The sequence below is a fragment of the Rhea pennata genome, chromosome 1 (assembly GCF_028389875.1).
Source record: "Rhea pennata isolate bPtePen1 chromosome 1, bPtePen1.pri, whole genome shotgun sequence".
Classification (NCBI taxonomy): Eukaryota; Metazoa; Chordata; class Aves; order Rheiformes; family Rheidae; genus Rhea; species Rhea pennata.
Genome location: NC_084663.1, coordinates 27,034,407 through 27,052,032, shown reverse-complemented (window position 1 = coordinate 27,052,032; position 17,626 = coordinate 27,034,407). Strand labels below are relative to the sequence as shown.

Sequence of the window (17,626 nt, the reverse complement as noted above, 5' to 3'; positions counted from 1 at the left end):
ATTTGGAAGAATAAGTTTGATCCAACCTTGTTCTTTGATGAAGTCAAGTTTCCATTGCTTCTCCAGTTGTTTGCACATTGCACTGCTGTATTTTTTGGCCCTGTGCTCAACTGAAGATAGTTCTTTTCTAGATCTTGAGTGATCTAGCATTGAAGTGTTCCTGTCCTTTTACAAACAAGCTTAAATCCATTTTAGATATTCTTCAGTGAAGGCTTGAGAATGAAATCTTTCTCCTCAAGAAGATGGAAGGGAATTCTGCTGCATGCTTTTGTTGCACTGTCCTCTGGCCTGTATCTCATTCCAGTATTAGCTGTAGCTGCAAGAAACCGGCTTCTACTATCCCCTCTTTCTGGCCTACACACAACTGCTATCCCCCCCATCCTTTGCCAGGCTTCTGGAAACCATTCGGATCCTCAACCATACAAGCACTCATAATGATTCCTGCTTATTAAATATTTATAGCTCATGGAAAAAAGTAAACACCATTTCAGAAAATGTAAAAAATTACTTAGAAGACAAATAGCTATGCACCTGAAAAAAAAGTAACCAGAGAAATGCAGCTGCTTTTCCTTTTTTAAAAAATGCTCTGTTAGGGTTCCGCTTCTCCAGAGCAAGAATAGGAATACAGAATATAACTACAAAATATCTAGGAATATTTTTCCGCATTATAATACTTGACATGTTTAGGTACCACAGATTTCATCTTTACAATCTCTTTGAGTTAGTGAATTTTTAAAGATGAGGACTGTGGTGCAGGATAAAAGAGCTGACATCGTCAAGGGCAACCAAGACACACATACAGTTATACACTTAGAACTGACAATAGGTCTGCTGTTCCTGACAAGGACTCTTTACTGCTGACAGTTTTTCCTGCTCCTAGAGCAATTTCCTTTTTAAAGCCTGTCCAAAACTCTGCTGCCAAGATTATTTTCCTTTGCAGCTGTTCTGATTAAGCTCTCTCATAGTGTTTAGTTCCTCCCTAACACTGCCTGTCTGCAATAGCTGCTATCACATTGGTATCATCTTCTTCCAAATAATTTTCAAAATTTTACGATTCTGCTTTTGCCCACATCTTTCACTTTATTTCCCATCCTCTATTTATTTATATAAAAGCAGACTTACCCATCTTTATTATCTTCTGGCCTCTTCTTCCAGCTTTTGCAGACCTATTAGCTCTGAACAACTTCCCTCCCTACTTACACATTTTCACTTCTCTTTTCCTTGATTTGCTTATGGAAACTCATTTTACTGCGTAAAACTTGAACCATACACAGAGGACACACAACTAGCTTATTTTAGAAGTATATAAAAATTCATTAAGAAAGAGATTTTACATTTGCTGAACAGATTTTAACTCAAGTGCTCACATACAAGATGAGAAAAAATACTGAAGGAGGTTTTCATGCAGTAGATGCAAGTATCCATTGCATTATTATTTGCAGCCTACCTGTGTATTTATGACGATCAACCAGGGCCAAACACCTTCCTACATGAGGCCAACCACAATATTTGCAGATACATAACCCATTTATTCCTGAAATAGATATTGTATTTGTTTTGCTTATTTGAAGGTAGCTTTTGGTACGAAGTTAGTATTCTCACTGCTTTCAGTAAAAACTGAAAGAATGTTATTTTCCTGAAGAACTTAGTTATCTGCTCAGCTTTTAGCATTATCACTGTACGTATTTCACAGACTTGGTGATGGACAAAATACCGATGACAATTCTAATTGTTCTTACCTTGCTTATAACTTTTCTTCTTAAAAACCTTTGAAGTAAGCCACGCATTGGTTCCCCATCCCACCGAAGCTGGACCCAACGGAAATGTTGCTGAACCAGCAGGTCAGAGCCATGAAGATGACACTTCGTGATTGTCCCCAATAAAAAGCAGTTCTCATGAAAGTAAAAGGCATCAGAAACTCCATTTGCTAAAAATGAACCATAAAACATTTTACTGAAATTCTACTCAAAGCTTAAAAGTGTTTTTACATAATGGCAAGAACCACTGACATAATTAGAAAGAAAAAAAAATATAAATGCACTACCCTTAAAGTATGTTATATTTGTCTGAGAACAGTTATGTTTGCAATAATAAATAAAAACCGAACTAATGACATTTTCTCCTCTAAGTTCTCTATTTGCTATGTATTATTATTACTATGCATTATTATAATACAACTTGTACACAGTAAAAACATTCCTTTATCCCAAATTCTTTAAATACCTCTTTGAATAGTGCAAGGATTTTCCGAACTACGATTCTCAAGAGGTGCCAGAAAATCTCCTAGTAATTCAGATAAAGAAGCTCTCTCCAGATTTTCTAAAATCACAATTGTTGTCTTGTTTACAGGAGGCTGTTTAACTGGGACCAAACAAGCTGAAATATATATATAAAAAAACACATTAATATCTACTTAGGAAAATTCATTTTTATTTATGTATACAGATTTTATCATTGCTTGAGCAACAAAACACTTTTTTGCCTTTTTAACATTTTCACAGAAGCAGACAGACCAATAAAATACATTTAAAACCAGGAATATAAAATCCAACAACTGAAAGAATATTACATTGTACAGCAAGTAAACAAGAAGTGAATGCTATTATTAAAAAACCCCTGAAATAGCTATTGGTCTTCATATATACAATCAATTTCTGTACACCAGAAACACAGCAGAAAAGCTAGCAGGCCAAAAGTATCTCTGGGAACATTTCTTATCATTTGCTCTAATATTCTTAATCTTATAACAAGAACTCTTTACACCATGCAGCGATAAATGGATTCAGAATATTCCATGTTCCTAAAAAACTTCTATTCATTTTGTGAGAATGCCTACTTGTCTCTTACTGCCCTCTCTTCAGAACTTCCTTCTCTAAGAATGATCCAGATAATCACAGCCAGGTTGAGACATAAATAGTAGCTTCTGAACTAAAAGCTATTAAAATTATACATATTTCATTTTATCACATTCCAAATCTTTTCATTTATTTTTTTCTGATTTCAAGATCTTATATCCTAGAAAGATATTGCCTTTGCAGATGTTCCTAGAACACAACCCCCCCAAGGAAGGTTCTGCAATATTAGTGTTAAATAAAAGGCTTGCCTTACGCACCTTGCTCTGTTTCTGAACTTTTTGAAGGCGATATTAAGACCGTCATTGAAGATAAAGTTGAGGAATAGGGCAAAATCAGAACGGCTAACACATAAGAACACATGAATCACAGTTACTGTGTGGGTAATTCAAAAAAAACTCGAATAACTCAATGGGCTAAAATCAGAAGGGACCACAATCTTCATCACAGAATACACAAAGCTCTAGCACATAGGGAGTCTGGAACAAATAGGTTTATAATATTGTGCAGTCTTCTTGTTTTGTAGGAAAAACAAAATTTGCAGCAGAACAAGGAGGTTCTCTAAATAAAAAACATATATACTCTACATGTAAACATTAAGAATGGGAAACAGTTATTTAAAAGAAATAAGCAAACTTAAAATACTGTCAAGAGAGCAAACATATAAACTACACACATTATAGATTCAGGCTAGAAATCAGATTTTAAACAAAGGAATACAGCCTGGAATAGGCTTTCAACAGGAATCATTTGAAAATGAAGGAAAAAAAAGAAGAGGGACATCTACCTAATTTTTAAAAAATGTCTCATATGTTAAGGGGCTGTAAAATAGTTGCCCCATGCAGTACCTAGACAACAGACTCAGTGATTTCACCCTCTTTACTTCTGGCTAAGTTAATCAAGACCTAAGGTCAAAATTGTCACATAAGTTTCTGATGATCAGTAATTATATTAAAACCAGATCAGTTCTAATACAATCTGTGGAATATTCTAGTCTTATTTGCTTTGTATCACTTACCTCTGAACTTGCTTAGCATTTTTGACAGTAAGGGCAACACTCTTTGCAAATTTGGTATCTGCCAGGAGAAAGCAAATGATTGAGCTCCAGCAGAAAATAGAAATTTCCTCACACTTTAAAGCTTGGCAATAACACATTAGGCATTTGTGCTAGAAGGTGGGGTAGATGTAGATCAGCCTTTGAATATTTTGAGGTTTTGATTGAACTGGAGATACTGGTGCTAGAACTCTTGGTGATCAAGCAAAAGGCTTCCTATCTCTCAATTCTATTGAAGCAGAAGTCAAAGTCAAGAGAGGCTCTTCTGGAAGCTCTGATGCTCTGTCATTAAGACACTACTTTCACATGTGTCTGGAGAGCTTATGGGGTTCTTTGAGAGGGACATGAGATTGTATGCAAGGTCTCAGGAGTCAGAAAGAAAAAATAGTAAGAAGCCTTTTCTTAAGCTCTGAGAAGAGGATTTTTCCAGCTGACAATTCCCTAAAGTTTTGGCTCACTGAATTCCTCTGGTTCATTGAAGACCATTTGGAATTAGAAGATTTCTCATTTTTGCAGCAATTTTATCTACAGCAACCGTAGCAGTTTCCTAAGTACTACTGCTGTGTTTTACTAAGATATAGCTGTGTAGCAGAAAGATGGGGATCTGTTTACTGAGTCCCAAATACTATCCTCTTGGCCTGAAGAAACCATCTGGACAGAGGGAGAGAGCATTCTCCTATGGCAGAAGATGCAGCCAAACAACGGGAAAAGGAGTAGGCAGAAGAATGAGAGATCAACCAGCAACACACTGCTGTAACGCAAGCACAGATTATTGAGAGAAGTATATTGCTGACACAGTCAAGCCTCCAAAAGAAGCAGCATTCCTAGAGACACAGAAGCTAGTAAATAAAACAGATCACAAATGATTTTCTGGCCTGCAGGCCAAAAATCAAGCCCTAGCTAAATTCTGATTAAACGTTCTCTTCTTCTTTCCCAGTAACGTGGTGGCACTCAAAATGCCAAGCAGGAATAATCACTGATACATGCTATCCTTCAAACTATGATCAAGATTTTCTGGAAGAACACAAATTAACATGGAACAAAGTAACACTGCGAAGTAAGCTAACAAACAGAACTGAATAACACACACCATTTTGCTTTTCTAATAAACCATTTGTGTTGGAACAATCAAAGTCCTCTTGGTATTTCTGATTTGTCCATACTGAGGAGAAAAAAAGGTAGAGGCAGATCATCTCAAAGCTTTCTGTGTCTCAAAGTTTCAACACCGCAGCACATCGGATTGCATCGATAGATTTAACAGTTTCAAAAGCTTGAAGCCCAGCCTGAATACAAGAAGTGAAGCATAATAACTCCAAAAACATAATTTTGTTAATAATGTTACTGTCAACATGAATGTCTGTACTGCATGAAAAGTAAAGTTAAATTCCTAGAGCTCTAGAAGAGGCCAGAATAATAAAAAGGGAAGGTTCAGCATTTTTTTGGATGAAGGTTGAACGCTATCAAGATTAGATTCAAATTATACTGCTTGTTTTTGTTGCCCATTGACCTCCCTTCCAACCCTCCCAAAACCCCAGAAAACTAATCCTTATAAAAAAGAGACAGAAAAAAAATTAAAAAAAATACTGCAAAGGAGCAAAGGTAACTATAGAGCTGAGAACTGCTTTCAAAGAGCAAAACTGTATTTGAGTCAAAATTAATCTGAAAAGTAGTAAGAAGAAGGAAATACTGCATCTCTCTTCAGGCTCTTATATTACTGCTGTATGTGTACATATGAACAAGCCCCCCAGGTAAAACTTTGCTTTGCCTCTCACTTTTAGTATTATTCTGTTCTTTTTTATGTTCTTCTTCCTACTTTTACCTGATCCATATCCCCTCATTCTTCTGGTTCCTTCCTTACTTAATTTGCCTGTTCTTCTTGTCATTCATTTTTGGCTACTCTTGTCTTCTCTCATTTTTTCATTCATACCAATTAATTAACCGTTTAATCATCCTGACCTTTCAAAGGTAAAGCCCACTGACCACTCAGATTATTTAACTGTGGAGCACTCACATGATGGGACTGTAGCCTACATGTGGTTATTCATATTTGTTATGAGAAAACTCTTCACTTTACACTGACAGAAATTCAATGTTGCCCTGCAGTAACACGTGAGAATACACACATAGTAATAATTGTCTGCCTGGGTGCCAACAGTTGGACTCAGAGCCATACGTAAGTATTTAGTAAATAAATATTGAAAGTAAATGGTCTGGCTTTTTTAACTACTTTTTCACTGCTCCTTAGATTCCAAAAGAGGTCATAGTATAACTGAACTTTTCTTAAGATTTTTTTCACATTCAAACAGCTACAATAAAGCAACAATAGACTGTCATTTCTGATTTGGTAGATCTGAACACCTTTGCAATCAACTTAAAGGCTCACAAACAAAGGAGATAAAGAATGAGACAGAAGAAAACGTATTACAAACTGTTTTACACAAACAGCATCAACTGTACAAAGAACTCCCTACTGAATATTTAGTTCTGTCTCAGCTTAGATTCTTATTATTCCTCAGGTACCTGGAAAATTATAGATTCTGTTAAAACATGCCCCATTCTGTGCAAAATGTTTTAATGTATTTCTTTTCTTTGTACCATTAAAAATATGCCTACAAGTTACTGAAATTAGTCCTGCTGAAATGATCTTACCACTACTGATGAACAATTCTGCGAGCTGCTCCTTGGAGAAACCAGCATCCACTTCAACTTTAACTATTTCACATGAGGATCCTGCAGCCACTTGTTTTTGCTGTGTTGAAAATTTATAGATTTAATGAAATGATATATATTTCAATTTTCAAAGTGATGTATTTTACATGTTTGCGTTAATACCTTCATGCAGACTGCTATATGATGTGCTATATAGTCTTGCAAACTTCCTTCTGGACCATGGAAGATGACATTACGGTATTGTTCAACCTACAGACAGACAATAAATTATACTTGAAAGTTCATAGATTTGGGCATTTTTTACCTAGATATCACAAAGAGCACCTAATGGAGGTCAAAATTGATAACTTTTACTACTGATAATCTTATATATTAGATTCAAAATATGCAGTTTTTGTATATCACAGTTTTGAAATATTTTTATAAAGGAAGATCCTACTTTATAAAACTATACAAAAAATATTGTATTATTATACCAATCATTAAAACTTGAAAAATTCAGGTATCAATGATGTGTTTAAGAGTTGCAAACAAGTATTTTCTGGATTTGGAATGAGACTAGATAAATGAGAATGACCTTAAAATCAATGAAGAGAGGAGTGTAAGTCACTGCTAAGGACTTAACATTATTTTCACCTTAACTTTCAACTTTATTTCCAGTTGAAACAGGATCATGTTATCAATACTGTAGAATAAAAATGGATTTCACTATCTTAACTATAAAACTACTTTAGCTATAAAAATTCAATACTTATGAGTAAGCAGTTAGAGAATACACTCCAGTCATTGCGCAACTGCACATTGCTGAATACAGCAGAAACCTACAGCACACAGCTGTTATTCTAACAACATAAAGTATTATCAAGACACAGCAGAATTTATGCAATTTTAAACTAAACCTCATTTGACTATCTATGTTAAAACTAATGATCTATGAAAGTTAAATCATGTTACCCAATTATATTTCCACTTTCAGATATTAAATATCTTGTAAGAATCACGGGTTTATACATAAAGCTGATAATAAAAATCAGGTCTCAACTATTTATATTAATGACTTATTCTAACTTACTTTTCCATCAAAAACTGGAATGAAATAATTTTGGAAAGAAGTAAGATATCACAGAGCTTTTAATACATTTTGCTAAGCAGTTCATCAGATGGCAGCTGTTTAAAGAAGAAAGTTAATGCCTTGTAGAAGGAAGCTAGCTTAGTACTTACGAGGCGGAGGTAATTCTGAAGTGTCTGAAGATGGATCAGAGATGCATAAGTCACACTATTTAGACAGCCTTCTTGAGGTCCTTTAAAAGAGATAAGCAAGTAACTTTTTAAAAATTTTCATGTTTATGTGCATTTATGATACACAGACGTGCTTCGCATACAGCATCTACTGTAACCTCCTAGAACTACAGGCTATGCAAATTCAAATGGTGAAGAAATTAAAGGCACTCATCTAGTAACACAGATTCATGGTTATCTACGACATAATTAAAATGGATATTATTATATAATCAAAAGAGTATTAGGGCTTTTATATGCCAACATATTTTCTAGATTTTGTAGGCCCTTTTAAATCTAGTTAAATAATTTCATTAACCTGGTATATTTTTCAAGACCAAACAACACTAAAGAATAAAAAGAGTAGCAAATGATTCTCAAATTATATATCCATGAAACATTTAAATGTTCAAAATTGAAAATTAAAAATTGAAAATTACCCAACAAAAACACCGTAACATGCTCAGCTCTGTTCCTCTTCAAAAAGTCCCATGGTGGTTGGGAAAAAATCTGGCCTGTTGACCATGAAATGTTTCCTGTTTAAAACAAACAAATAAATAAATATTCATGGTATCCATACTCAAAGCCTATTCAATTGTCTGCAGAGATTGTGTACACCAATTGAACAAATAAATCAATACCATGTAGTAAATCATATGATTGATAATACTGATGTTTTCTGCTAATGAAGACAGAAGTTTAATAGGCTAGCTTGTAAGGAATATTTACATATAAAATATTTATATTTCACTTTAGATAAAACAAGAAAATATGGCCAGTCAAATATGAATTTTGTTTGTTTGTTTGTTTGAAGATGAGGCAAACGCAATTTCCAGTATCCTATGCAACTGCTAGTAGTTCCCAATGTTGGGCAGCTTTCTTATTATTTAGATTCTTTTTAAAGATGTTTCTGTTTTACCTTGATAAATGAAGCTACATAAACCAGGAGTTCTTTTGTTCAACCTACACTTAGGAAATTCAGTCAAGATTGACTGTACAGGTTTTAGTTTTCTGTTTAATTGGTCTTGTTTCACATATAATACAGATCCCTTCTCTGGAGTGCTGAATTGAGTAAAGGACTAATTAACCTAGGACCTCGTGGTCCCAGAGACAAAATTAAAATGCTTAATCCATTACACCACCCACACAGCTGAAACTAAGTAATATTTTTATGCAGGCAATGTTTTAAGTTGCATAGGTAGTATCTTTATTAGTGTAAGATTTAAAAGATCCAGAAGCCTAAAATATTTTTATCGAATACTACTCTATTACAGTAAATAGTACTTAAAGAATAAGCATCTTTGAGTATAAAAATGTTTTATTAAATGAATGTAGTCATGACAATACAGATAAAGCAACTATCACAAGTAGTTAAAAATATACTTAAAACTATGGAATAAGATTTCACAATTCATAGAAATCCTGGTAAGTTTTGCTTTTCTTTATTAAACCAATATAGATACCTAGTTTGACAGATAATATACTGCTTGCACTGAGGCCAATGCTGGATTCTGCAGCACTATTAAATGACAAGTCTTCTAGGCTCCTCCATCCATCAGAAGTAATTGCTTGAAAATGGTTTGTCACTGCCTGACACACTGCTTTTGAAAAATCATCCCATGATGTCTGTTTGCGTATATTTAAAGTGCATATTGTGTTTTCTGTATCGAATTCCTCTGTACCACAATGGGCTGGTTCAATGCCACTGACTGAAATCCTTATAGGTACGTTAAGAGCATCTGTTAAAAAGAAAATTAAAAATAAGAAAAACAGCAAACTGAAGAGAAACCCCAGAAAAGACCAATAAGATCTAATATTGCAAAGGAAAGCCATTACATAAGTCCTGCTATGGAAGAGTCAACATAAAAGCAGAGCATAGATCAATACCATAAAATCAGAGCAGTGATGAAAAACAAATATCAAAGTACCAATTATTACAATAAAAATGAGTATTATTATGTTAATTTAATAAGAAGCAAGACAAAACTTAAATAATCTTTGATATCTTCCTTGCAAATTATTTTTTTATAAATAAAAAGAGATAGTGTTTGATTTCTTAATGTTCAGTTTATTCTTGTTATGCATATTTTTAATCATCAATACACAAAGGAAATTTTTAGCTCCGTATACAAGTGGAGAAGGCAGTTAGCCAAAACAAATATTTTTAAATAAGAAGTTAAACCAGAAAATTCACTTGAAAATGTATATTTAATTTGCTGTAGAACAGAGAACATGTTAAAAGAAGGAAGTAGGAAAATTACATACACATACTAGAAACATACTAGAAAACTGATTTAATGAAATTATTTTATGACTTGCTCTTTAAAAAATGGAATACAATGCCACAGAAGCATACTGAAATCTGTATGGATCATTTAGATGACTGAGTGAAAAATGAAAATGTCTTTCTAACTTTACTGCAAGGACAATACATTTCAGATATTATTCATGAAATACAAGGTAAGTATGCTACAAAAAAAATGATATCAGCTTATGCTGGACGATTCCAACATTATCTTAGTTTTGCTTTTTGAACTCAGAAGCCAAATCCTCAGCTGATACAACACAATGAAGCTTTTCTGATATTAGAAAAGCTCTGGTTTAAACCCATCAGCCTACCAAGCTTACTCAAAAGCATGTTTCAGATGTGGCATTGTGAAAAATATATCAAAGGCTTGCCCTTCTGAAGGCTGGACCTCTGGGAAATGACTAATGACCATGAGAAATTTAGGGGGGATATCTATGGAAAAGCAGTCCCCTAGGACAAATTTAAAGTGTACATGTAGGTGACCTCTACAGCATAGCTGGCAATCCAGTCCCCCAGTCACCCAGACCTGTTGGAGCATCCTACTGCCCCACATGACTGCAATTCCTTACAGTGGAGATCTTACGGGATAATGATGGAGGCCCAGGAGGATGGGACCCCCATTCTACCCAAAACACAGTCTTGGCTGGTGGAGGCATATACTTAGATCCAAAAGTGGAGTACCCAAGTTTCCAAAGATTAGATGTTGTGGGGGAGAAAAGCTAATTACAATTGCAGTGATGTAAACTACTGGTTTGACAAATGAAAAAAAAGGGAAATGGAGTCCAAAGGTGCTGACCTGCGGAACTGGATCCATTATCAGCCTGAACAGACAGATATTCTAAAGTATTAGGGCTGATGAAAATAGTACAAGCCTTAATTTAGCAGGCTACAAATTCAGCCTTCAGGAATTGACTTTAGTCTGATAAAGAAGTAGAGCACAGAACAGAAGTTGCTAACAGAAATTGAGTTCTATTCACACCACACCTATGAGAAAACGGTAGGAACCCAGAACTCATGGCAACTGAAGAGAAATTCAGTACGAGTTCAGAAAGCTTCCCTGCCTTCCCGATAATCAATAAACTAGACTAGCCACAGGCTTACATCCCACAACATAAACCACAAAAAAATAGTGAATTATGAAGCGTACAAATCTACAAAGATAATAGTTCTGCCTATGCATAGGAATAGAAAATGTAGAACTTATTAGTGGCTGGACAGATTTCTAATCCCAGAAATATACTGTCAAGACCTGGAATCAGCTAGCTCTATTCAATTTTGAGACACTACTTGGAAAAGATGAGGTGTTCCCTATGCCAAACTTACGTAGAAGAAGGAAGAAGACATAATCTGACAGAAGACTGGTCTTCTGGCAGAAGTTATTGATGCTGGAAAAAAGAAATAGTTTGATGTTTTCTCTAAGACTCATTTTGAAGAAAAAAACAAACAATCTCCTCAACAATAAACAAGTGACAAATAAAACTGCTCTAAAAAAAATTCAGATATGACTGGAATATTTTCTTAGTCAGAGGAAACACAACATCTACTCACCTAGTGATTTTTCTGTAACAATACGAAGAAAAGAATGAGGGTATAAGAGGATAATAGCTTCAGAAAAAATAATTACTAATATTAAATTCTGAAAGGATACAGATGTTTGGAGATGTGCACAAAATATGCCATCTTTTCAATAAAAATATAAATACGTAAGTCATTTAATGTCTTCACAAAGATTTTATCATGTATTTTTGCAAAATGTAGAATAATAACAACTTGCTACTTAAGTAAAAATACTTATTTGTAGTGACAAAAAATGTCAACTACTTTTTTCATATTTCTCATTTGTGTCCCAAAAGCTCTTTATAAAAAACATTTTTGTATAGTACTGATAGCAAGTATTACTCACTTAAGTTTTCTAGAAGATGTTTGCAATCATCAGTAGCAACATCATGCAGTGTTCGATTACACTTATCTTTTCTTTCAGCCTCTAGTCCACCATGGCTACAAAGGATTTCTAGACAGTTCTGCAAAGGTAAAAACTGTTTTATTCACTTGTCCATTTGTTGCATTAAACAAACAATTCTACCAATAGGCATTTAGACTCCTAATTGAAATTCTTACACATGCATTATTCAGCTCACAGAATTTCTGGTTACACGTGTTCAAAATGTTTCTCACAGAGTTGAAAACCAGGAGTAAAAATATTTTATGGCAGATCTGAAATTCTCAAACTAAGATTTTAAAAAAGCAGAACACAGGCAGCCAGGCTTCTACAGTTTCAAATCACCAAGTGCTGCTGAGATGAAATGAGCAATTCTTAACATTTGCCATTAGTTTAGGTATTCACAAAAGGAAACAGAAATCCAGCTAAACAATGTTTTGAAAACCTCTGCTTCAAGGTTCAAGTAATACTAAAAAGGCAATTTTAAAGCTTCATACAGACAAATTAATGAATCTATTCAGACTGCAATCTATAGACTCAATTTCACTTAGCAGTTCACTAAGTATATTAGCAAATGTATGAGCTGCCATTATACTTGACATATGAGTGGTATACAGCAAAAGAACAATGATCCCTCTAAAATCACCTTACATGCTTCTTCTTTGGCAGGTAAATCTGAATGTCTGTAATAGCAGTAACAATGCAGTGAAATAACACTGGATTTATACTAAATTCAGAGCACAAACATTTAGAGGATGCCAAGAAAATGATGCCCTTTTAAAATTCAAAGACTTAAGATGTACTGAAGAAAAGTAATATGCTTTAAAAATGCAAAAATTCATCACAGTTCATTAGAAACAAGCCATTAGCAGATAAATTTGGATTGGTAATACTGTGACACTAAAAAATAAAAAATAAGAAAACAATAATAATAATCAATAATAAAAAAGTTCCTCACAGACTAGTAAAACAACCCCTCCCAAATCTACATTTCAGATGTTGATTCATTTGCAATCAGAAGACTAATTAAATTCTGATTGTTAATGTTCATCCAACCAACAAGAATTCAGGTGGCCTACATGAATGCATCATCATTCTCAGACATGTCTTTCAAGAATAAAGATCTATATAAATAAAATCCACCATTACAAATGATACTAGTTAATACTGTATTATTAACATTTGGGGTTAATCTTATCAGACCAGTCAAAGCTTGAAAAGACAGAGAAGAAGGTTATTAAAATCCTGATTCAGAACAGTGGCTTCTTGAAGGTTTGGCTGCTGCTCTCTATTTTGTAGCTGTTCTAACAGAAAGACTTGTTTCAATTTAAGCTATTTCCATGAGATGTAATTTTATCATATAGAGGATCCTGCACTTGTCAGATCTTTTCAAAAATCAGCTCACTAACTGTGCCAGAAGAAAAAAACTTATCTAGAAAAAAAAAAGCTGTTTTTTTTTTTTTGTCAGGTTAGTAAATTAAAACTCTCTCTCAAATGCGTACAATGCAAGTATAGCAGAAGGGAGGAGATGGAACTGTGAGACTGAAAGTAGGGAAGTAATATGGGAAAAAAGAAGTGGGAAAGGACAGAGGAATGCTGTTTTCTCTGGAGATTAAGATTCTATGTTGGCTCTGCTGCCCTGGAAAGAGCAGCCAAGATGTCCTAGCATAATTTATCTGTAAAGAATGGCATCTGTCAGTCTTGGAAGATTATGCTGCAAGTGCTTAACACTGTTTACATGCAATGTATCATATACTGTCATCAGCAACATGCTACAGAAAGCACAGGTAAATGACTAGAGAACGGTTAACAGCACTTGAGGATGGCTATTACGCTTCTTTCAGCTTCTTAATGTCCCAGATGTCTCTCTTGATACATTTAATCAAATACAATCAACTCAAGTCTCCACAACATTAAAACCAGGAATCTGCCAGCTATATATTGCCTTCATCATCTAAGAGCATATCCTCAACCCTCAATAGAGGCTTTATTAAACAGATGAGTAGCAATGTGCTCAGAAACTCAAAAATGTGAGTTATTAATGAAAGGTATACATGAATAGTCCCAGTCTCTGTGCCTTCACAGAGAACACCTAAGTAAAACCTCTCTTAGACAATAAATAAAACAAAACTTTGCTTCAAAGTCGCAGAGGATTATGTTATTGCAGCAGGAAGCAGCATGTTCCCAAACATTTAGGAATTTGCAGGCAATAACAAATACCTTGAACTAAAGTGGGATGAATGAAGGTTATCTAAGTAAGTTTCTGTACCTGCCTAATAGACTGCTAAAAGATCACTGCCTTGGTTCCTAATGCAAAATGGTAAGTAAACAATGGCTAGTTCCTGATTAAACATAATGTAAACCGATTCTTAAATCTGTGGCTATTATCAATTTATCATAGTAAATTTATCTGAAAAAGCAAATATAACAATAGATATCGAATCAGGCATTTAATCAATATCCACTTTTAAAGTCTTGGGCTATATTTTCCTAAAATTGACTTTCTTCTGTGTTTAGAACCCTCCCTTTATCTTCTCTCTAGGGAACAGTCTCACAGTAAGATCTGACTGACAGCTGTCATAAAAAAATTTTTTTCAACAATCCACACGAGAAATGTACAGCTTCTGATGTTAAACCCTTCAAGTAATATTCCACATCAGGAAATCTTCCAGTGTATAATCAGGAAGTCCTGTCAGGTCTTTCCACATGCTATTCGTGTGGAATGATAAAAACTTAAAAAGGCCTACTAAAAAGCCCGCCCAAAATAAGAAATTAAACAATGTATCCAACTCATAGCTATCTGACTCTACTATTCCTTCTTCCTCCATCAGTGTAAATTGTTCACAGCTAATATTTTTCTAATTTTAAGTGGAAACTATATCCATCTACTATTTGTATTAAACACAGGACAACCAATGAAAAGACATATAGGGTGGAATTCAGCTCAATTTTACTTTGAAAATTTGAATCTCAGGTAATCAACTTTTCTCTCTTTATAATTCCCCCCTCCTTCCCCATGAAATAGGCATTTACAGAGGATGATTCATTTTGTGCACGCTGGATGCCCAGCTTCTGGGGTAAATGATCCATTGGAAGTACCTTTCTGTCTCCGCTAAATTAAACAAACTAGACAAACTTAGATTCTACACCTAATTTTTAGTTCTTCAAAGTTAGAAAAAAGTAGGATTTATCTTGCTTAAATTCCAGGTTTCTGGAATTTGTTCATATAGACTGACCTTAAAGCCTTTTGATGCTGCTATATGGGCAGCAGTCCAACCCTCTTTGTCAGCATGATTGATGAGATCTGCAGAAATAAGAGGCTTGGCTTTAGCACTGTAGTTGTCTTCTCTGTTCTCCAAATCAAAGTAGTCTAAATTAGGCTCTGCATCGTTCAAAGAGGTCCCATTGTTTGGCTCTTCGTAGTACATAAGGAGCTTGAGACTGTCAACGTTACCGGAATCCACTGCTGCATGAATTGGTGTCCAGCCATCCTACCCAAAAAAAAGAAAAAAGCTCAATCACACCAAACACACAGAAAAATATTTACAGCAATTATATCAGTAATAAATTCATACGGAATACTGTGTTTGGAAATTAAAAAGATAGCCAACAGTCACATAATAATTTTTTAGGAAAACTGAGTTGCTTGTATGTGTATAGGGTGGAAGGAAGGAAAGAAAGGAGGAAAGAAAAGGAAGGAAATGTAGTACACTAATTTTACAGTTTTCTCCAAGGACAGGGCACAGTAAACAGACTGCAAAATTTTTAGAGGAGTCTAAGTGATACAGAGCTGTTAAAAGTCTGTTTCCTTATTACATATCCAACTACCATGATTCTAACAATAAATAATTTGTTTTATGTGGTACAACTCACATGTCAGTATATGTCAGTCATATATTTTCATGTTTTTGACATCGTTACTTTCTCTTATTTCAAGTCAAATATATTTAAAAACAGCATAAATGAATCAAAAAAAATCAGTGTAATAACAGGGGAGCAGAATGTATTGTGAAGTTACTATTTTTTTGTGCTGTGTTTTCTAGACAGCCAACATCAGACATTTATGGTCATGTTTACTACAAATTTTTAAGAAACAAACTTCAGGAAACTCCCTGAAAAGAGCAGTATCAAAATTTTAATTTGGAGACAGTCCTCCCTTCTTTTCCCTTCTTCGGCATGCACAATTTCTTTTGACCACATTCATCTGTGTGATATGAGAGAGACTTTACATATTGGCTGGCAAATTTGAGAGGATTTTTTTTGCCCTCAGGGACAAAGACGCACCCTTACATAAAAGGTGGAAGTAAAATCCCTATCTGCACCTCAGAGCAAGTAAAATGTATCAGTTCTATTCTCACGAGTGGAGCTGAAAAAGACCTGCAACAAACTGCAGGCTCAAACTAGAATACATAAAACAAGAGGAAAGTAATGTAATTCAGGAGATTTTAGAGAAAATACACAGTTTAAAATATAAAACTGCAAAATATGATGAAAAGAACAAAACATTAATTTCAAATTATATGGTGTACCACAGCTTTAAAGACAACCCTGGATTAATATTCTAAATATTTCCTAGGTTTTCAGAGTTATTCAATACTATACAAGGTACTTTATCTTTACAAACTATTTTAACTTACGCTGGTTTTTACTGTTCGATCTGCTCCACCTTCCAACAACAGCTTAATACATTCATTATTTCCATTTTTACAGGCCAAGTACAAAGGTGTCTGTCCTCTTTCAGCAGCGTGGTTAACATCAGCCTGATACATAATTAATAATTCTGCACACCTAAAGGAAGTGATAAGGTAATAAAATTATCCTCTATCTGACATTCATTTGACTCTTTACCATTTACAATATCTAAAATTTTTTTTATATTGTATGAATTTTATAGATACAGATCTATTTTATCAATCCCATAGAAATAGGTATAATTTTATAATTAGGTTAATTTAAACACATAAATCTTAAACTGTTATAGATACATTTAAAAACTGTGAATTTAAAACATTTAATTTCACCATGCTGATAAAAACTTTTCATGACAGCTGCTTAAGAAAAACCTCCAGCTGAGTAAGAAAATAACATTTCTTTCCTGACCTCTGATATTTAAAATAGTTTTAAAAGAAAAAAAAAAAAGAAAAAGAAAAGAAAAAAAACCCCAGCAACTCCCATTCCTATCTTCAAACTCCTGAGAGTTTTGTTTCTTGGCCAGACTAGCTTTAGGTACCAGCAAGAGGGTTGATCACATATGGAAGTAAACTGGTAGGGACAACAAAACAGTTATGTCAGATGCCCGAATGGAAGCTATATCACTGTCACTGAAGGAAGGTTTGGGGTGTATTGGTTGCAGTTACTGTAATAAGGAAGATAGAAGAGAATAGGTGGAAATTTGAAGAGAGTTGGCAACCCATCGGGGACCAATATTTGGATCCAAGGTCCTGCACTTCCTCATGAGCCAGTAGCAGTAGGTCCAGTTTTCTTCCTGATTCTTATTCCAGCTTTGCCCTCTTTACCCTTCCCAA

At 34.4% G+C, this 17,626-nt stretch overlaps 1 protein-coding gene across 1 annotated transcript in view; it reads right to left on the bottom strand.

Moving 5' to 3' along the window:
* The window catches only part of CTTNBP2 (cortactin binding protein 2), a 91,144-nt gene that overhangs the window by 14,532 nt on the left and 58,986 nt on the right, over positions 1-17,626 (bottom strand). The window contains exons 7-16 of the mRNA XM_062583392.1: positions 16,739-16,889; positions 15,338-15,592; positions 12,066-12,183; positions 9,318-9,593; positions 8,295-8,390; positions 7,798-7,877; positions 6,739-6,825; positions 6,556-6,655; positions 2,224-2,376; positions 1,740-1,927 (exon numbers count right to left, since the gene is read on the bottom strand). Of these exons, the coding sequence (XP_062439376.1) occupies positions 1,740-1,927; positions 2,224-2,376; positions 6,556-6,655; positions 6,739-6,825; positions 7,798-7,877; positions 8,295-8,390; positions 9,318-9,593; positions 12,066-12,183; positions 15,338-15,592; positions 16,739-16,889 (1,504 nt within the window). The remainder of the gene's footprint in view (positions 1-1,739; positions 1,928-2,223; positions 2,377-6,555; positions 6,656-6,738; positions 6,826-7,797; positions 7,878-8,294; positions 8,391-9,317; positions 9,594-12,065; positions 12,184-15,337; positions 15,593-16,738; positions 16,890-17,626) is intronic.